Source organism: Apodemus sylvaticus, chromosome 8 (assembly GCF_947179515.1).
Source record: "Apodemus sylvaticus chromosome 8, mApoSyl1.1, whole genome shotgun sequence".
Taxonomy (NCBI): domain Eukaryota; kingdom Metazoa; phylum Chordata; class Mammalia; order Rodentia; family Muridae; genus Apodemus; species Apodemus sylvaticus.
Window position 1 is genome coordinate 71,990,952 of NC_067479.1, and position 19,815 is coordinate 72,010,766.

General features: G+C 51.6%; 4 protein-coding genes across 8 annotated transcripts; 1 reads left to right on the forward strand and 3 right to left on the reverse strand.

Annotated features, from left to right (window-relative positions):
* Position 1: 1 nt before the first annotated feature.
* Positions 2–8,588, reverse strand: Ltb4r (leukotriene B4 receptor). 2 transcript variants are annotated; one of them, XM_052191402.1, is made up of 2 exons: positions 8,521–8,588; positions 2–1,261 (listed from the first exon to the last, which is right to left on the reverse strand). In XM_052191402.1, the coding sequence occupies exons 1-2, from the start codon at positions 8,539–8,541 to the stop codon at positions 197–199; spliced, it is 1,086 nt and encodes a 361-aa protein (XP_052047362.1). In that variant the 5' UTR covers positions 8,542–8,588; the 3' UTR covers positions 2–196. The 2 variants fall into 2 exon arrangements, with proteins under 2 accessions (XP_052047362.1, XP_052047361.1); XM_052191401.1 differs by lacking the exon at positions 8,521–8,588 and adding an exon at positions 1,946–4,090.
* Positions 2,647–8,588, reverse strand: Ltb4r2 (leukotriene B4 receptor 2). Of its 4 annotated transcripts, none has more exons than XM_052191398.1 (3): positions 8,521–8,586; positions 6,334–6,435; positions 2,647–5,980 (listed from the first exon to the last, which is right to left on the reverse strand). In XM_052191398.1, the coding sequence occupies exon 3, from the start codon at positions 5,963–5,965 to the stop codon at positions 4,889–4,891; it is 1,077 nt and encodes a 358-aa protein (XP_052047358.1). In that variant the 5' UTR covers positions 5,966–5,980; positions 6,334–6,435; positions 8,521–8,586; the 3' UTR covers positions 2,647–4,888. The 4 variants fall into 4 exon arrangements, with proteins under 4 accessions (XP_052047358.1, XP_052047359.1, XP_052047360.1 ...); XM_052191399.1 differs by having other exon boundaries at positions 6,334–6,585; positions 8,521–8,574; XM_052191400.1 differs by lacking the exon at positions 8,521–8,586 and adding an exon at positions 7,773–7,867.
* Cideb (cell death inducing DFFA like effector b) lies at positions 7,952–12,457 on the forward strand. The gene is made up of 5 exons (XM_052191405.1): positions 7,952–8,312; positions 8,545–8,689; positions 11,248–11,394; positions 11,615–11,805; positions 11,959–12,457. The coding sequence occupies exons 1-5, from the start codon at positions 8,272–8,274 to the stop codon at positions 12,092–12,094; spliced, it is 660 nt and encodes a 219-aa protein (XP_052047365.1). The 5' UTR covers positions 7,952–8,271; the 3' UTR covers positions 12,095–12,457.
* Nop9 (NOP9 nucleolar protein) lies at positions 12,458–19,758 on the reverse strand. Its single transcript, XM_052191394.1, has 10 exons — positions 19,443–19,758; positions 18,847–19,290; positions 16,929–17,039; positions 16,247–16,388; positions 15,208–15,400; positions 14,308–14,448; positions 13,832–13,957; positions 13,446–13,682; positions 13,157–13,262; positions 12,458–12,862 (listed from the first exon to the last, which is right to left on the reverse strand). The coding sequence occupies exons 1-10, from the start codon at positions 19,687–19,689 to the stop codon at positions 12,705–12,707; spliced, it is 1,905 nt and encodes a 634-aa protein (XP_052047354.1). The 5' UTR covers positions 19,690–19,758; the 3' UTR covers positions 12,458–12,704.
* Between the last annotated feature and the right edge of the window lie 57 nt (positions 19,759–19,815).

Sequence of the window (19,815 nt, forward strand, 5' to 3'; positions counted from 1 at the left end):
CTTAACCGATTTCAGACTTTAGTTTTAATCGTAAAGCTGCCTGCAAAAGCCAGGCCAGAGCACGCTAGCTCTCTGCCCTGGCTTGCCCCGCCCCTCCCTCTTTTCCGCTTAAGCCCAGTCCCCAACGTTCTCCTCCAGGTACAGAAGTGGGTCAGGCCAGAGTTAGGAGCTGTGTCACAACCCAGCCTAGTGCAGTTCACTTCGAAGACTCAGGAAGGGTGGAGGAAGTCATGAAGCTGTCGGTGGGGCCGGGGCCGGGCTCAGGACAGGCAGGTGTGTCCTTCGGGGCCTGGACCAGAGTGCCCCCGCGGCGGGTGCTGGACATCTCGGAGCCAGTGCCCTCCAACAGCTTGACGACGAAGCCCACGCCCGCCGACCGCAGCAGGCCGCCGCCCGCGCACGCGTACAGCACCGGGTTCACGCTGCTGCTCAGGAAAGCCAGCGCGATGAGCACGTGGCGGGCCTGTTTCAGACGCCTCCCGGCAGCGTTGTCCTTGCCCCCGCCGGCCAGCGTGCGGCCGGCCTCCACCAGGTTCACCAGGTGGTAAGGCAGCCAGAAGGCGGCGAAGGCCAGGATGATGAGCACCACCAGGCGACCGGTGCGGCGACTGCGGCGGAAGCGCCGAGCCTGCAGCCTGCGCCCGATGTCAGAGTAGCTGGCCACCACCGCCAGGAAGGGCAGCAGGAAGCCCGTGATGGCTTCGAAGAGCAGATGGAAGGCCTTATGCCCATCGCTGGAATAACTCGAGTCGCAGATCAGAGTCCTGTTGTTCCATATTACTGTACGGTACACAAGGACCGGTATGGCCAGCAGGAAAGACGCCACCCAGATGCCTGCCAACACCCATCGGGCAAAGGCCTTAGTACGAACCTTCTGGGACACAAAGGGGCGGGCCACTGCCAGTGAGCGGTCCAGACTCATGATGGTGATAAGCAGGACGCTGGCGTACATGCTTACACCACAGACATAGTGGCACAGGCGACAACCGGTCACTTTAAAACTCCAGGTGCCTCGAGCCAGGAAGTGTAGGAAAAAGGGAGCGGTGAGCAGCACGGCCAGGTCGGCCAGGGCCAAGTTCAGCACCAGCAGGGCGGTGACAGAACGTTTCTGCATCCTTTTCAGGATGCTCCACACCACGAAGCTATTGCCAGGAAGGCCCACAGCCAGGGCCACAGACAGCAGGACAATGGGCAAGGGAGGCGGGGACATGCCACCAGGGGAAGAAGGTGCTGCAGGAGATGTAGTGTTTGCAGCCATTGCCTAGAGAGTGAAAGCGGACACACCCATGAGGGGGAAAATGAGTACCCCGGTCTCCAAAGTCAGAAGTTTCCAAGGCACCTTCAAAATATATCACCCCATCACTGCCAACCTCATTGTCTTAAAGGCACCTGGTTGACTAGAAAGGCTAATTTCCTAACCAGGCTGTGGGGCCCCTTTTTAGCCACAGGCCCAGTTGTAAAATGTGTGGCAACAGCAGTATTTCCAAAACCCTTCACACTCGCTCCCTTAAGAGACCCCGGAACCCAACACCAGGCTGTGCACACCTTGAAAGGCTAACTCCTCTGTCTCCCAAGAAGCCACCATCCACTTTCCCCAGTCACCTACCCACTCTCTCTAGAGCTGACCACAGGGCACCAGGAAGAACAGGGCAGGGAAGAGTTAATGGGTGAGCCCTGAAAACCGCACGTTCACAGTGGTCAGGCTTTCTTTGGGGATTCTGTCTCACCATCTCTCCGAGTATTACTTCACACACACATGTGCACACACACACACACCGTACTGACATATACTCATGCATACACTCACATACATACATGCACGCATAAAACACACTGACATACTCACATATACAATCAAAGACATATACAAACACCATACTCACATACACTCACACACACTCATACACACACACACACACACCATTCCCATTCCTAGGATACTTACAGGGTTTTCCAGATGCTGATCAGAAGGTAATGCCATGTCTAATTGCTGGATATACAATCCTTGAATCCTTGAATCTGTCTTAGTACTAGGGTCTTGGTCCCACTTCTAGGTCTATCGGCTAAGTCAGCCGGAGAGGAAGTACCACAGAGCAGAGCAAAGGGGGGGGAGGCATCTTCCTGAGGGTGAGGCTGAGAACCCCCACACCTCCTGCACTGTTGGGGAGGGACAGTCTGTTTCTGAGCAGTCCAGAAGGGAGGAAGACTCCTTGGGCGGGGCTAAGTGAGTGGTACCCAGGAAGAGGCAGTGAGGTAGGAAAGAGGGCTGCCAGGAGTGACTTGGCTTGGGGTGTGGTCTAAAAGTGCAGGTCTAGACTGGAGGAGTAAACAAAATTATGGATTGTATCCTAGGAGAAGGAAGCAAGGGAGAAGGCTCAGATTGAGACTTCTGATTTAAAAATATTATCTTTGTCCTCCACATTAACAACGTGCACGTGGTGTGGTTTTTCGATTAATGGGTTTTTAGATTACGCAGACCGCCTATGTTCTATGTTTTGTCGTGAGTTAGGGTAATATCACGATAAAAAAAACAGCATATGGGGGGGTCAAGGCTACCCTAGGCTATTGAGATTGAGAGACAGACAGACACGTAGACACGGGAGGGGAGGACGTACAAAGAGAAAAAATATCAATGAGAATGTGAAAAAAAAAAAAAAATGAACAGCGGGAACCACAACGTAATCTTGACTTCGGGTCAGACCATGACCGTGATGTGACAACAGGAGACAAGCCACATCCAGCCCTGCCCATTACAAGTTAACAGCCTCTCTATTCTTTCTGAGAGACACCAACGTCTGAGTGATCTCCTTCATGACACAAGATACCAATGTCTTCCCCTTACCCTACCCACTTGACCATTTAGCAGCCCCGGTGGACTTTCTTACTGGGATCTAGGCACGACTCCACACTTCTCTCCTACACCCCTACAGCCCTGTACCCTCTGCTCTCAACTCCGATAGAGAGAATGTGGGCTGAGCTAGGAGACGCCGCCAAGAAGCCGAGAACGAAGAAGAGACAGGATGGCCCAGGGCCAGCAGCACCTCCCTCCAGCCCTGCCACAGGAGCATCTGGGACTTTGGAAAGCCACCGCAGCCTTCTACTCCCCTCAGCAAAAGAAAGGATGCTGGCTTTCTTTGAAGTGTCCTGTAGCACCAAGAGCACGCTCCTTCAGTCTGCCATGGGCCTTTCTGTCTGTGTTTCACTCTGTCACTTCTTGGGAGAGGTAAGAAGCAGCGTAATGGTGACCACTGATGTCCCTTATGTCTCCGGGGCCCTCACTTGTTGAATGTTGAGAAAAGCCAGATCAGCGTTGGCCCAGTAACTGTCGAGCAGAGGATATGATGAAAAGGGAGGCTGAAACCACAGCCAGAACAGAGGGCAGAGTTGAGGAAGGATCTCTCTGACCACATGGGGTGTGTAAGGTGAAGAACATACAGCAGGGGAAGTTCAGGAACCTCTGCTCCAGAGCACCAGGACAGGAAGGATTCTGTGTTTCAGAACGAAGCTTCAGGCCAGAGCTCCAGGGTCATCCACAGCCCTCCATGGCAGACGGGGTTGTCTTTGCACTTTCTCCTGGGTTACTCCTCACTCCATCTTCCTCGGGATGCAGTCTTTCCCCCTCCTCCAGAGCCCAGGCATGCTAAGCACACTTCCTCCCTGGTTCAGAAGTCACGTCAAGCCTGGTGTTGGTGTTTGTAGCATGACCCCGCAGACTGGGTTTCCTTTTGTGTGTGTGTTGGCCTCTGCCTGAAGGGTGAGAGACCTCATTGAGGTAGAGTCCAGAGTAGCTGCTTGGGAGGTCAGCTGTCTCAGTTTGCTGGGGACTGATGGGTGTGGGAACAAGGAATTCTGAGGGCTAGTAAGAATGCTCTGAGCCAACTAGGCTGGACTGGTCATGTGCCCATGATGCTCCCTAAAGGAAACCCCTTGCATTCTACTGACACCCCCTCCCCCTCAAATCAAAAGGGTCATTCAGGTTTTAGAGCTGATAATAAGGAGATTCCAAAAGATGGAGGCTGGAAGTAATGGAGAAGGGTTAGGAACATCTCACACACACCTTGGGCACAGGGAAGGCAACAAGGAGAGGAGACAGGGAAAGGAAAGGTGCCCCCCCCCCCAGCATGTCTTTCCAGATACCCCTGCCATTCCCCACACCTCCTCATCAATCTTCACACTCCCTCTTGTAAAGCAAGCACTGGCTCTGGGCTTCTTCCTGGGCCTGGTGGCTTTTAGGGGGCATGCAGGGGTGAGCCCAGGGTCAGAGGAAAAGGTTAAGTCTTGGGATGCCAGGTTCCTGCCCCCCCATGCCCCCCATCCAGCCATTTGTATTTGTCTCACTGCCAACCACCAGTCAAGCAGGAGCCCTTTCCCTTCACAGATGTCCTTCCCAGCTCTTAGGCCAGTTTCTTCCTCCTAAATGCTAAGAATTTATCCACCCCCAACCAAATTCTAGAGGGGTTCTCCAGGTAAGCCTGGGGAAGCAGGTAACCTGGATGGGGAGGCAGGACAGAGAGTCGCTGAAGGCTGACACCATCCAGTCCTGACCTGTCTCGGCAGAGAATGAGGTGGCTTCAGTACAATCCAGGAGCACACTCGAGCTACCAGCGAATGGCTTCCCAGTGTATTTCACAAGAAGAGCTACTGGCAACGTGTAAGCAGTGTTGGCACACCGATCCAGGCTCTAACTGCAAGCTCAAATTTTGGACTTAGGCCACAGTCACCCTCACAATCTCATGGTTTGGAGGAATCAGGTCCAGACAGAGAAATCCTTAGTCAGTCAAACCCAAACTGCAATCAGAGAAGGATCCCCAAGTACTCCAGAGCTCTGGGAACAATGAAAAGTAGTAGTCCCCCCACCCCCACCCCGAGGTGGGGTTTAGGGTCTTGTCTACCATTCCTGACTGTCTTTCTCCATCCTGCTCCCACCTCCGGGGTCTCCATTGCTCCTACCCAGCCCCACTACTTTCAGCCTAGGAGTAGTTTGGAGCTCCATGGTACCCTCTCTGGAGCGGCTGCCCCCTCGGGCCTCCCCAGAGCCATCGAAAAGTCGAGTAAGGAACCGAGGCCCCGCCCGCGGCAGCAAATCCCCGGCAGTGAAGACGTAGAGCACCGGGTTAACGCTGGAACTGAAGAAAGCCAAGGCTGTAGTTCCAGCGCGCGCCGCCTGCCCCGCCCCGCCGAGCCTGGCCAGGGTTCCTTCGGGGGGAGCGAGCGCGGCCACTGCCTGTAGGAGATTGACCACGTGGTAGGGAGCCCAGAGCAGGCCAAAGGCCAGCACGATGGCGCTCACCAGACGACCCACCCGCGTGCCTTGTCGCCCCGAGCCCCAGCGCGCTCCCCGCAACCGCGCCAGCGTCACGCCGTAGCAGATGAGCACGGTCCCAAAAGGCAGGACGAAGGCAGTCAAGGTCTCCAGGCTCAGATGAGCAGCGGCGTGCACCGCCGATGGGTGGCACAGCTGACACACGCGATCGCCCCAGAGGTGGCGGTAGACCGCGGCCGGGACGGCGAGCACCAGGGCGGCCAGCCAGACCCCCAGCAGCAAGCGACGGGCCAGGACCGGGCTGCGCAGTCGAGGAGCCAGGAAGGGCCGAGTGACGGCCAGGCAGCGCTGCAGGCTGAGCAGGCCAGTGAGCAGCACGCTGGCGTACATGCTGAGCGCGCACACGTAGTACACCACCTTGCAGCCCACCTGGCCCAGGGGCCATGACTGTCGGCTCAGGAAGGCCACAAAGAGTGGCGTGAGCAGCAGCACCGCGCCGTCGGCCAGCGCCAGGTGCAGCACAAGTGTGGCCGCCAGTGGCCGCCCGGCGGTGGGCCGCCAGCCCGCCAAGCTCCACACTACGAAGCCATTGCCTGGCAGTCCCAGCAGCGCCGCCAGCAGTAGAAAGGCAGTGCCCGTGGCCCGCGAGCCCTTCCAGCTCAGCAGCGTCTCATTCCCAGGCGGACGGTAGCAGACAGACATCCTTCTAGAGGGGAGCTGTAAGAATCCACGGAATGGGACATTCAGGACTAGGGCAAAGGCCCACGCTACCTCTGATGCTAGATGAGAAGGCACCGTGCTCCCCCCCGCCCCCCAAGCCTGCCTCTCCTCTCCAACAAACCAATTCAATCCGCTCCTTAGAATTTGTGGCTTCTGTTCTCAGACAGCTAATCTTCCCTGCTCTTGATGTGTTCCCAGAGGCCGCTGGGACCAAGGCACTGGTGTTCCCCAGTTCTACTGTCGACAGTCACTGTCTCCACTTCTGGCCTTCTGCATACCTTCCTTTGTATCCACTCTGTCTTTATATCTGTGCTGGTAGGAAGTACAGGAGAAAGGGCAGATCTACTTACCCAGCTGGGAAAGAACAGCGTTGGGAGGTGCAGAGAGATTTAGGAAGGTGACAGGTGAAGCCGGCCGGCTGCGGGGGATGAAGTACCTAATCCTGCCCGTGCCTGTCACATTTGCGGAGAGAACGAGTGAAGAATGGAGAGGGACAAGATGGTGCTCACCCTGGGCCCTCCTTCATCCTCCTCCTACCCATCACTGACAGGCCCAGGCACGCGGAGGCCAGCCTTCCCAGGAAGCAGGATAAAGCTGAAGAGCTGCAGAGAAGGTGCTCGCTCAGCCAGCCGAGAAGAGCAGGAGTACCTGCCTACGGCTGAGCCCACTACGGCTGCGCCCCCCACTACTGCCCCGTCTCCCTCACCTCTGCCCCAGTCCTTCCAGCCCACCTTCTGCAATGTTTACGTTCTCTAGAGTCCAGGGCTTGCAGGCAACAGAGAAGCAACCCAAACAAGGCGCTCTCCTGGCTGCTCTCCCTTTGCTTGTTTCAACCTTCTGCTCCTGAGGACCGCCCTCCTCTGCTTCAGTCTCTTTGGGGGCCTGTCAGAGTCCCTCCACCCTGCAGCTATCACTCAGTTGCTGGTGACAACTTTTCAGTGTAAGATGTGACGACGTGATGCTCAGTCCTGAGGCTGTGCGTGTAGGCAGAAAGAGCTTACGACCTGGTTTGGGGGTGGATATCGTAACACTCAGGAGGGAAGGAGCATATTAAGATCAGGAAGAGGGGGACTGGTGAGATGGCTCAGTGGTTAAGAGTACTCAGTGGTTAAGAGGCGACTCAGCTTCAGTTCTTCTGAAGATCCTGAGTTCAATTCCCAGCAACCACCACCACATGGTGGCTCACAACCATCTGTAATGAGATCTGGTGTGTCTAAAGACAGCTGCAGTGTATTTACATATAGTAAATAAATCTTCAGTTAAAAAAAAATCAGGAAGAAGGATTGGCAAGATGTCTCAGTGGTTAAGAACACTTGCTGCTCGGCCAGAGGACCTGGCTTTGTTTGCTAGCACCCGTGTTAGGCAGCTCACAACTATTTGGAATTCTAGCTCCATGGATTCTAACACTGTCTCTATCCTCCAAACATCTCTCTCTCTCTCTCTCTCTCTCACACACACACACACACACAGAGAGAGAGAGAGAGAGAGAGACACACAGACACACACACAGCTAAAGTCCTGACACTCCTCTGATTAGTGTAGTGGGGATCATAGCTGGAGATACATTACTAATTAGCAAACCAAAAAAAAAAAAAATGAGAATGGTGTCAGCTCATAGACACTGAAGCAGGCATTTCTAGAGAATAAAGCCAGAAAGAAACAATGTTTAGTTTAAATCTAAAGGAGGGGATAAGCAGGAAGGCTGGAGTCCCAGAAAGGACCCTGGTGATGCTGGTTCTGTAGATCAGAATCCAGCCTTTCCTCTCATCATTCCCAGACACTGGTCCACCTTTCATTGTCTCCAGGTCTTTTCCTCAGGTTTAGCACAAAGACTGCAGTTTATAAATTTCCAGTAGGTGGCAGCAGTCAGCAGGGCTCCCATGGAATCCCCTGTCGTCTCTGGGAATGTGGGCCAGGAACTGTTCTACCACGGTTCAAAAACGAGGATCAGTTCAAGGTGGCCAATCTGGACTACAAAGTAAAACTGTATTTGGATAAGGGACTGGGGGATCAAATATCTAACTTCCTTTGCATCTCTAAAAAGACACAAACTGCTGTGACTTTGTCTACCTCTACCACTCCACACAGGCTCCTCCTCCTTCCCTTCTCTTAGACTTTGCCCCTCTTACTGACCAGGCAGGGCGGGCAGAGTCCACGCTTGACTCATCTCTCACTTTACCAGGGCTAAGACCTCAGCTTTAAAAAACCAAGACATTAGCCTCCGAACAACAGAGACGACCCAGCCCCAAAGCAACAGGGAGGCGACTCAGCTTCTCCATCCCTCTGCCATGGAGTACCTTTCAGCCTTGAACCCCAATGGCCTGCTAAGGTGATTTCTAACCCTTGCCTCTATTCTTCAATCCTAGGGATATGGGCAGACAAGGCAAAACAGCCTGCCCGGAAGATTCGCTTCCCTGCCTCTACAGATCTCTCTGACTCTTAGTCCTCCAAGTCTCTCCTTTGGATCTGTGACCCTAGGCCCTCTAGCCACCCAACCCCCATCATTATCACCAGGTTTGCCAAGCCCCTCCTTATACCTTCTGGTGTTTTGTTCCCATCAGGTCAGTATCCACTGTGAGCTCTGAGTTAAGCCGTAGGGTCTGGACCTCAGCTCCGCCCCCTCAGCGACCCTTCCGTGTCTGCGATCATAAAAGGACAGTCCGGAAGGGACTAACAGCTGCCACCCGCCAGGAACTGCTAGATAAGGTAAGTGGTCAGTCAGTCATGGGACTCAGTGATAGTGGGATTGGGGAGCAGGAAGTGTGTAGGCTATGATTACCACCCCTCAGCAGTGACCTATGCTGCATTTGAGTAAATTTTTTAGTCTCCGAGTAGTAGGCTTTCTTTGGCAGAGAAACAGAAGGTAAGAAGGGCTGGAGAAATGGGTTCAGAAATCATAGTGACTTGTATGTTTTTTCGTAGTGCTAGGAATCAAAACTCTAAGCAAGGCGGTGGTGGTGCACGCCTATAATCCCAGCACTCTGGAGGCAGAGGCAGGGGGATTTCTGAGTTCGAGGCCAACCTGGTCTACAGAGTGAGTTCCAGGACAGCCAGGGCTACACAGAGAAACCCTGTCTTGAAAAAACCAAATCCAAAAAACCAAAAGGAATCAAAACTCTAGGCAAGGGCTCTGCCACCGACTTAAGCTCCCAGCCCGTGATTTCTATGAAAAGGCCAATTTCAAATCCTGATTTTGTTACTTTTTAACTGTCAAACATTGGGAAATTATTCAACCTATCAAAACCTGTTGTTTTTGAAACAGGCTGACTTTCTAGCTCAGGCTGACCTTGAACTCAGAATCCTCTTGCTTCAGGCTTCTAAACACTGAGATTAAAGATGCATGCCACAAAACCTAAAAAAACATTTTCAATGTTGGGCATTAAACCAGGTCTTTCAGCATACTAGGCAATTTACTTCTAAAGCATACCTCCAGCCTTCAGTTTGTCTACACAAGGGAATAACAAACCATCTTTTATGAGTACTGAATAAATGGAAAGTCCTTATTTGACAGACACTGAAGAGGGGATGCATCTTGGCTCTTAATGAAGTCAGTCAACAGACAACTTGAGCAGATGTTTATTTAACAATCTAGTTAGTAAAGCTAAGCAGAATCGGAGTGGGCTGCCCTAAGATGGGAAGCAGCCTGAGTTGTGTTGTGCTAGCTGGTATAGTCTTGCGGGTGGACTGGGCCTTCCTTGTGGAGTATTTTCTCATGTGGTCCCCTCAAGAAGGTGTGGGAGTGGAGAGAGCTCCGCAGTGAAGAGCACACACTGCTCTTACCGAGGACCCGGGTCGAGTGCCCAACACCCACTTGGTTGCTCACACCATGTAGCTTCAGCTCCTGATAATCCAACGCCCTCTTCTCTGTGCACTCACACATACATACCTCACACACACAACTTAAAAATAAAAATTTAAAGGAAACTTTGTCAACCCACAAGGCAAGTGATATAAGGTCATGTGTGTCTAAGATTCACACCCTTTTAGTGTTTACACGTTGGTCAAAACCCTGATGCCTTCATTTCTGATGCAGGGGAATGACTTAGGTGCAGCTTCAACGATGTTTAGTCACGAGTTCTATCAGAAGGCACAGCTGCTAAGATGCAGCTGTAGCTTCCCCTGGTTGCCTCATGTCCAGCTCCCTCTCTACAGGGTGGTCAAGGGTATCTGAGTCCCAGGAGAGGTGGAGGCTGTTAAATCACCCTTGAAACTGAAGTAGAGCGGCACGCCAATCAGATGTTTTAGACCAGCACACCTTGTATTTGTTCCTCAAGAGGGCCACTGTGACTGTTTACGCCCAGCCAACGCCTTTTCTCACCCTATTGCTCCTAGCCTCACTACCTTAACCCTATCGTTCCTTCTATGGCTCATAAGTCTGCACTTGGCAAATAGTTTCACTTGGTCCCAGGAAGGTTAAACGGTGCTAACTTTGAAAACAGTTGTAGAGAACAGGTAAGCGTAAGAAGATGCTGTAGATGAGACAGGTTTCTTCTGGACAGATTTGGAGTCAGGGTCCGAACTCTTTTTTTTTTTTTTTTTTTTTTTTGGTTTTTCGAGACAGGGTTTCTCTGTGTAGCACTGGCTGTCCTGGAGCTCACTCTGTAGACCAGGCTGGCCTCGAACTCAGAAATAAGCCTGCCTCTGCCTCCCAAGCGCTGGGATTTAAAGGCATGTGCCACCACTGCCAGGCTAGGTCCAAAACTCTTGAAGTCTGGTTTTAAACTTCTGGACTCCAGTGATCCCCCTGCCTCTGCCTCCTGGGCGGCCAGGACCACACCTGGTTATGACTGATTTGTCATTCAGTTCCAGCAGGAGTGGCTCAGACAGGAGCAGGAGTAGGTAAACAGAGTCAAAAGGTCTGCTCTGTGAGCGTCCATCAACCCCTGCCATTTCTGCTGGGTGGCGATGGTGGCACACACCTTTAATCCCAGCACATGAAGACAGAGTCGAGTAAACTCGAGTTTGAGGCCAGCTTGGTCTACAGAGCAAGTTCCAGACCAGCCAGGACTACACAAAGAAAGAACTACCACTTTTAGAAAGGATGAGATGAAGTGCTCATATCTGCAACCCCAGGACCCAGCAAACTAACACAGAATTGCTAAGTTTGGGAACAAACTGTACTATACCAATACCCTGTCTCACCACCACCACCACCACCCCCACAAAAGAGGGAAGGTGGCAAAATGCCTGGAAATAGAGCTGAGTATGTGTACTGATGGGCATAGCTAAGGCCTGAGCGCGCCTCCTACCACTGCCACTGACAGGCACTGGAGACCCTGCTGCTAAGTGGAGTGCTAACGCTGGTCCTGGAGGAGGACGGGACAGATGTGGACAGCGAGGACTTCTTCCAGCTGCTGGAGGATGACACGTGCTTGATGGTGCTGGAGCAGGGCCAGAGTTGGAGCCCCAAGGTGAGAGGCCCACAGTGGGGCTGCTTAGATCCCCCTCCTTTCCGGTCCTCCCAGGCTTCTTCCCTAGCCTATCACTGGCCTTGGGGGCAGAGGCACTGGGGAACTGCGAAGGACATCAGTTATTAGACGATATTGGGAAGACAGATCCAGCCCTGGCAGGATTAGTGGTAGATGTCAGGGTATGAGGGCAGATCCACTTCAATGATGGGATGTCCCACAGAGTGGGATGTTGTCATACGGCCTAGGACGGGAGAAGCCAAAACACAGCAAGGACATCGCCCGCATCACCTTCGATGTGTACAAGCAGAATCCTCGAGACCTCTTTGGCAGCCTCAACGTGAAAGCTACATTCTATGGGCTCTACTCCATGAGCTGTGATTTTCAAGGAGTTGGCCCTAAAAGAGTACTCAGGTCAGAGACCAACATGTTATACAACCCTAGAGTTCAGTTCAACCCCTCGGACCCACATCCAATGAGCTCTCCCCTATGAACCCCCAACCCAAAGCGCCCAAGCCCTGGCCTCCTCAGCTTCCCTTAACTATCTCTCTCATCTCTGGCCTGCAGGGAGCTCCTTCGTTGGACTTCCTCCCTGCTGCAAGGCCTGGGCCATGTGCTGCTGGGCATCTCATCCACCCTTCGCCACGCGGTGGAGGGGGCCGACCGATGGCAGTGGCACCGGCAGGGTCACCTCCACTCCTAATGAGATGGTGCTTTGAGCCCATGCTGAAAGACTGCTTCCATGTGAGGGTATTACAGGGCATCATCAGGTTTGGGGGTCTGCAGTGTACCCTAGGCAACCAAGTTGACTCCATCTTAACACGTCAGCACACTGCCTTGATCCTCTAGCCTGTACATCTTCCCGAAGAACACTAACTATCTTCCCTCCATTCCTGCCTTCCGCTTATCCTGCTGAGCCACAACCTTGTCCCCGAGGAACCCCCATCCTGCCGTCACTGCTGCTTCATCCAGGTTCTTAGTGACGCCTATCCCTAAAATCCTGCAAACCAATGGCAACAGTCCCTAGCTTTACCTCAAGATGCCTTTCCCCTAAAAAATAAAAATATTTCCAAGAAAAATACAAAAGTCTTTACCAGTATGCCTTGGGGGAGGGGAGAGAATGACAGATGGACAGATGGATTAACAGGATCTCGCTGGCACAGTCCAGGCTGGCCTTCAATTCTTGATATTGTTTTACCCTCCGGAATAGTAGGCTCACAGTTCTGTGTACGTTGCTCCATCTGGCTCCGCTCTAACCCAGGAAGGACAGGCATGCCCCATCCCCATCAATACCTATTCCCAGCTGCAAGGCCTCAGTCTTCAAGTATAGCATTCAGTGCCCGCCTCCGCTTGGCTACAGCACTTTGCTGTTGTTCCCAAGCCCCTCGCCTCTTCAGGAAGGTAGTCAGAGCCACATTTCGAGCAACATGGTGGCCAAAAGGATCTTGAATCAACTCCTGGTTCTTCTCTCCTGCAAAGAGAACCACTCATATTTAGCAACATCCATGCTCAAAGACAAACTCTACTTGAGGTAAAGGGCCCTCCATTTTCCCTCGATGCTGGCCCCAAACAGGAATAACAACATCTCACCCACTAAAGCACAAAAGCCAGATAAAGGGGAGGAGTAAGAGACTGCACTACATCTCTGCAGAGTGCAGAAGCAGGCCTCTGAGAACTCAGAAGCAGATCACATTTTTGAAGTCTGCTGAACCAATCAGCTACGGGCGCAGGAGCCTGGAAACTACCCAAGGGCAGTGGCGCTCACCCAATTCAGCAGCGATTTCCTTCCGAGCCCCCAAAGCTGCTCCACTCCAGATGGCGTCTAATACACGGCTGCCATGGCGGCTACAGGCAAGAGCCACGTACTGTCCCTGAATTGAGAAAGTAAGGTAAAGTCCCTCCAGGGAAGTACTCAGGTGTGTTCTGGGAATGGAGAAATGACTTCAGAAGCCCTGAGAGGCACAGTTTAAACATGGGAACTATGCATCCTGCCTCCAGCTCAGGTCCAATCCTGAGATTGGCAGCGCATTTCTCTAAAGTAGCAGAGGTCTAACCTTTAGGGTCTTCAGCACACGACGACGCTGCTTGTGCGTCACTGAGGGGCTAGTCAGGATGGCATCAAATACGTGAGAGCCAGCAGGACTTTGGGCCAGAGACACAAGTTGTGGTCCGGTCAAGGCACTCAGACTTCGAAGTACAAGTCCAGGGTTAGAAAAATACAGCAGATGCTGGAGCAGTAGAGACCCAAGTACGGTCACTTCCCTCAGAGCTCTGCTTGCGGCCATTTCTACCTGGGAGCACAGTAACAGGGAATTAGGAAGCAGGTGAAGGACCTCATCCCTAGGCTACTGCACCCTTTTCAAAGGGGTCAGAAGTCTCATCATAACCCAAGGGGTTTCCCAAGCCCTAAGAAGCCTGGCCCCCAAACAGAACATCTTACCTGATGTTCTGCAGGCTCCGCCCCCTCCTCCTCCATTAGTTCATAGTATACCTCATAAGCCAACAGAGAAGCAAAGAGAGGCACACAGGCTACTTGCCGGGACGGGGGCTCTGCACAGTGAAATGCCTGGATAGGAAGGCAGAGCACAATGACTCTTGGGATGGATCCCACCCAACACCATGATCCTCTAGACAGAGATCTGACTCAACAAGAAAGGACGCCCATGGCTGCAGAGCCTCGCCTGTCTTGTTCTCGCTCCCAGCCTCTGCACTCATAACAGGGATGAAATTCATTTATCCCTCAAAGTCCTCTAAGTTCTGGAGGATAAGTTTCATTTCAGGGCTGTTCTTAGACTCATCAGTCTCTGTATCTGTAACCCCCTCAACATGAACCCTCCCACATCCAGATTAGCCGGATCCCAACTAGAGAGTTAGGTCAGGAGGGCAGGGATGGGCTGCGAAGTAACACCCACTCACCTCAAATAACAGCTGCAAGACCTGGGCTTGGTGAGTCCCAACCCTGCGGCAGGCTTCCACCAGGGCGACAACCACCCCTGGGTGGCCCCGGGCCAGCACCGCTTCCAAGGCAGGGCTCAGCTCCTCAAATACAAGGGACAGCTGAGAGGAGACATGGATTGAAGAATAGTTGACAATCAATTAGTGGTTTCCTATAAAGTTAATCAAAAAAAACTTCCTACTAAAAAACAAAAATCTAGAGAAGACATAAAAAACACTGTCAACATTGGATCATTCACTGTGCTGTGTAAAACCCAGCAGATGACAGCCATGGAGGTACCATCCTACCAGGAAAAGTCGAACGGCTCCTTCTGTAGAAGACAGGGAGAACCAAGGGTAGGGTGGGCCAGGAACTAAACCCGCCCTTCTACCCCATGTGCCAAGCCAGTGGCCACAGGGAAAGCTATGGCCTCCGCTTCAGTGCTCCTGCAGATTCATAGACAGGAAGCAAGCCACAGAACTTTCTAAATGCAAACTTGAACTTAGCCGACTGGCAGTCAGATCTGAGAAGCTAAAACCTAGCTCTAGAAGGGTACCTCCACCCTAATTTCTGGAAAACACCAAAGAATAACTTCTCATGGGTACTAGGTAGTAAACTGTCACAGAAGTACAGAGACAAGCACACAATAAAATAAGGCCCCAAAGCAGGGCGCTGGTGGTGAACCTTTAATCCCAGCACTTGGGATACAGATATAGGTGGCTCTTGTTGAGTTCAAGGCCAGCCTGGTTTACAGAGCAAGTTCTAGGGCTACAGAGAAACCCTGTCTCAAAAAACCAAATAGCAATAATAATAATAATGATAATAATAATAGTAACATGAATAAGTAAGAGACCCAGGCCACGGCCACGTTTCCAACTCACCAGCTCAGGGGAAGTGACTGCATCCAGTAAACGCTGCAAAGGGAAGTTAGCAATGGGGTGCTCGGCCAAGGAGTCCAGCTGACCCTGGAAGTGATCCTTGAAGAGACGCTGGAGCCTCTCCGGTTCTAACACCAGCAGCACCTGCTCCAAGAGTCTAGAGCTCGTCTGATCCCGAAGAAACAGGAGCAGAGGGCTAGAGGTAAGAAGAAGAGACGAGGGCTCAAGAGCGGCTCTGTGGTTAATAGTCCTCACTGTTCCTGCAGAGGATCTAGCTTCACAGGCCCCTCCTGCCCTCCACTGCCCTCCTCCACAAACAGTGTGCATACACAGACACAGGCCAAAGACTCATACAAGTGAGGTGAAAATAAATAAGGTCTTTTTTTAAAGAGCTGGGTTTGGTGGTGCACACCTTTAAGCCCAACATTTAAGAGGCAGAAGCCAGTGAGTTCAAGGCCAGCCTGGTTTATATAGTGAGTTCTAGGCCAGCCAGTGCTGCATAGTGAGACCCTGATTCACTCAGATGAAGGATGAGACTGGGGCTTAAGAGATGGCTCAGTGGTTAAGAGCATGTACTTACTGCTCTTGCAGAGGACCCAAGACATTCAGTTCCTAGCACCCACAAGGCAGCTGACAACTATCTGCAACTCCAGTTCCAGGGGTTCTGACACCCTCTCTGGCCTCTATTGGCATTGTGCACATGTGGTATATACATCATACATATAAGCACAACTTTCATAAACATAAAATAGAAATAAATCTTAAAATAAAATTAAGTGAGGCATGGCTGGCTTTATTCCCAGCACCCAGGAGGCAGAGGCAGGAGGATCTTTGTGAGTCTGAGACTGGCCAGAGCTATACAATGAGACTGTACCTCCCAAGTTGTGACAGGGTTAAAGGTGTGTGCCACCGCCGGGCGACAAATATTTTTGGGGAAAAGATCAAAGAGTGTAAACTTCACCAGGAAATAGCTACCCCACATTATCTCACTCATCTCAGACAATACCCCTAACTGTGGTAACCCCTGAAGACATGATCACACCTGCCACCTGCTGAAGAATTCCGAGAACTCAAGTAATCAATGACTGCATCGCAGAGGTGGGCACAGTGCTGAGGTAATTTGTGATGGAGGACTTGTAAGGCCACTTGAAGACAAAAGCTGGAGATCTTGTCGGTGATAAATACTGTAGGAAAAGGCAGAAAATAATTTAATACTCTGTCCCAAACCCAGATTACCTGTCTAACCTCAAAGCTCAGCCAACAAGGAAGACTACATACACAAACTGTCAACAAAGAATGTCTTATAGCATTAACCCTGACAGGTGTTAAGATAGGGATGGCCTGATATGAGGGACCCGCTTGGTGGAAATCCCCAGAGAAGACCCTAGACCCTTTTCCTACTTCCCTTCTGCCATGGATCCTCCTGACTGCCCACTTGATGGGATTTACAGTCACTATGGAAACTAACTTCTGTGCATTTCTGTGAGTCTCTATAGTAGGTCAATGCAGGTGGGCAGACCCACCCAAATGTGGGCAGTACTGTCCCATGAGCACAACATTTATCTACCTGTTTCCTGACTATACAGTGTAGCTTCTGCCATGATAATCTCCCTGACATAACAGACTGTTCCCTCCAGCTGTGAGTCTAACTTTTTCTTCCTTAGGTCACTTTGGTCCGGGATTTGCCTTCGCAATACCTAAAGTAATTAATACATCTTTTTTACCAGCAATGTCCTTCAGAAAGCAGGCACTCAGGTCCTGAAGGCAATTCAAGAAAGTTTTAGGAACCTCAAATTCAGTTGGCTTACATTCCCGAGCTGGGGTCCTCTGTGTTTCTAAAGAAAGACAGAGAATGTGAACAACAGTGAGCTTACAGACAGCCAAGTAGGAGAGAGCTCCACAGAAGGACAAGGGCTCAGCCTGGAGACGCAGGACAGATGTGTCCCCAGTGGAGGAGCTAAAAAGGGATCTTTAACTCCCTTCCCTAAGGTCCAGGGCTCATAGTTCTCAGCCAGGATTTATAGTGTACTAAACCAGACTTTACGTATACTCTCTAACCTCATTTTCCAGTGTTTTTAAATGTAGGTTGCATGCTATGACTATAACATGAGACAAAGTCAGTGGTCTCAATTAGCATTTTTTACTTTAATTTTTTATATACATTACATCTTACTGGTTTCCCTTATCTCTACTCCCACCCAGTTCCCACCTCCCCACCTCCCCTCCCCCAGATCTACTCCTTCTGTTTCTCTTCAAAAAAACAAAACAAACAGGCCTCCCAGGGATCTTAATCAAACATGCATAACAAATTACTGAAAGACTAGGCACAGATCAAGGTTGGCTGAGGTGACCCAGTAGGAATAAAAGGGTTCTAAGTGTAGGCAAGAGTTAGAGATATCCCCCACTGTTAGGAGTTCCACAAGAACTCAAAGCTATACAACCATAATGTATATGCAGAGGGCCCAGCTCAGATCTATACAGGGTCAGTGATTATTACTTCAGTCTCTGTGAGTTCCTACGAGCCAGCTGAGTAGTTGATCTGTGGGTCATGTTCTTGTGGTGTCCTCAATCTCTCTGTCTCCTAGAATCCTTTCCCCTCTTCTGAGGGATTCTCCTGCCTTTGACTGTGGGTCTCTGCACCTTCTCCCATTAGTAATAAGCATTTTTTTAAATAGAGAATAAAATTTAAAGGGAAAGAAAATATCAGAAAAAGAGGTAGCATGGAAAGGGTATCTCTTTCTGGATTTTGCTTGGATCCAACATTCACACACAAGTCACATCAGAGTTAAAAACAAACTTCCCAGTCAGGTGTAAAGGTGCACACCATAATTTCAGTATTAGAGAGGCTGAGGCAGAAAGTCAATAAATTTGACACCAGCATGAGCTTACATAGTAAGTTCAGACCAACATGTGTTGCACTGTAAGACCTTGTCTAAAAAAAAAAAAGCAGCTGGGCAGTTGTGGCACACACCTTCAGAGTTGTGGCAGCACTTCAGAGGCAGAGGCAGGCGGATCTCTGAGTACAAGGCCAGCTCAGGCATGGTAGCACAAACCTGCGATCCCAGCACTCAGAAGGCAGGAACAAGCAGGAGCATCAAGGCCAGCCTGTGCTACATCACAAGTCAAAAGCCAGCTGGGCTATACGAGAGACTCTGTCTCAAAAGAAAATATCAGGGCCAGGATATGGGCCAGGGCCAGAAGGTTATGACAAGGGTGATTGCCACCAAGCCCGACAACCTGAGTTCAATACACAGAACCCACACAGTGGAAGGAGAGAACCAACTCCCACAAGTTGTCTTCTCCCCTCTACACAAACACTGCAGAAGGCACATACATTCGAGTGTGTACACGTGCCCAGGCATTTGTTTAAGTTAAAGAAATGAATTTCTTACTGTAAGTTGTGGAAATAAAAATGTGAAATGCATTGCTCCCTGTGCCTATGCTAGTAGCTGTTCCTGGAATGTAAGTACATCCAGCCTTACTAGGCGCGCTGTTCTTTGACCTTCCTGGTTCTGTCCCAAGATTCTGCTAATTCTTCATGATCAAGCTCCACCATGAAGATTAACTCTTCTGTTTACTGGCTTCTGAACTTCCTAAACGCTCCTGCTCAACAAGCCCTCTTCCCTTTGTTACAAAACTTACCAGACGACTGGGAGCCACGGGGTTTGACTCTCTCAGACTCCAGAAGAGTACCTCCCAACACCTGCAGCAGAGTTCGGACCAAGAAGCTGCCATGTGTGTCTCCACAGAAGAAAAGAAAATCATCACACACTTCAACGGCTAGTCCCAGGACTAGCTCCTCCAGAGTCTGTGAAGGACCATCCTCCTCCTCTTCCTCCTCCTCTGCCCCTGCAGGTCTCCTCAGCAATCGAGGTAGCTGCAGCAAAGCACTCTGTAATACGTGAACCCCACACCGATGACAGGCCACGAAGCGCAAGTTGGGGCGCAGAGCGGTCCACACTCGACACAGGGGTTTCAAAGGACTGAACCCCAAAAGCTCCTGCAGCATTTCACTTCCAGTCCTGTTCGTGGCCAAGGCTAGAGCCTGAGCCTCTACTTCCTTCAAAATATTGCGCGCCATCAACTCTGAAAAAAAAAAAAAAAACGAGGACATAAATAAACCGTTAGACTGAGAGGAGGGTAAGACTTACCCATCACTTAGCCAAGAACTCCCGGGGATCCCTCTGAAAGTTCCGTGTGTGGGTTTTACACTTATCCCACGGCGTAGCTGATCCTACCTCGTTCTTCGGGGGCGTCGGGAGCCACTTTCAACGCTGACAGCGCCCGTCGGAAATATCCGAGGGCCTCCGGGCTCAGGTGCGGGAGAGCCTCGGGGACCTGCTCCGCACGCGCGGCTGCCGGCAGCCGGTCACAACCATCGCGGCCGGGAGGGGGGCGCCCCGAACCCCGGGCCGCGCGTCCCCGCCGGCCTGCACCTGAGAACTGGCGCCGCGCTTTGTGAGCAGAACGCGGACCCAACCCCATGCGTGCTTCGGGACCTGGCGTTTACGCTTCCCGGTTGCAGCTCCTACAACCGCCGGCGCGCTCCTGACGCACGCAGACGTCACGAGTCTGCGACGCGCAGGGCGGGCTTGATGGGCGTGGCTGCAG

Bases quoted from the DNA above. Each gene is read 5' to 3' on its own strand.
- Ltb4r (XM_052191401.1), bottom strand. From the start codon at position 1,981: ATGGCATTACCTTCTGATCAGCATCTGGAAAACCCT. The intron at 1,262-1,945 runs GTAAGTATCCTA...TTCACTCTCTAG, and splicing joins ATCAGCATCTGGAAAACCCT to GCAATGGCTGCAAACACTAC.
- Cideb (XM_052191405.1), top strand. From the start codon at position 8,272: ATGGAGTACCTTTCAGCCTTGAACCCCAATGGCCTGCTAAG. The intron at 8,690-11,247 runs GTAAGTGGTCAG...TGCCACTGACAG, and splicing joins GCCAGGAACTGCTAGATAAG to GCACTGGAGACCCTGCTGCT. The intron at 11,806-11,958 runs GTCAGAGACCAA...TCTGGCCTGCAG, and splicing joins GGCCCTAAAAGAGTACTCAG to GGAGCTCCTTCGTTGGACTT.
- Ltb4r2 (XM_052191397.1), bottom strand. From the start codon at position 8,541: ATGGGAACAAAACACCAGAAG. The intron at 5,981-8,520 runs GTATAAGGAGGG...GGATTCTTACAG, and splicing joins TGGGAACAAAACACCAGAAG to CTCCCCTCTAGAAGGATGTC.
- Nop9 (XM_052191394.1), bottom strand. From the start codon at position 19,689: ATGGGGTTGGGTCCGCGTTCTGCTCACAAAGCGCGGCGCCAGTTCTCA. The intron at 16,389-16,928 runs GTAAAAAAGATG...CTTTTCCTACAG, and splicing joins CTTTCTGAAGGACATTGCTG to TATTTATCACCGACAAGATC. The intron at 15,401-16,246 runs GTGTGATCATGT...TCTTACCTCTAG, and splicing joins AATTCTTCAGCAGGTGGCAG to CCCTCTGCTCCTGTTTCTTC.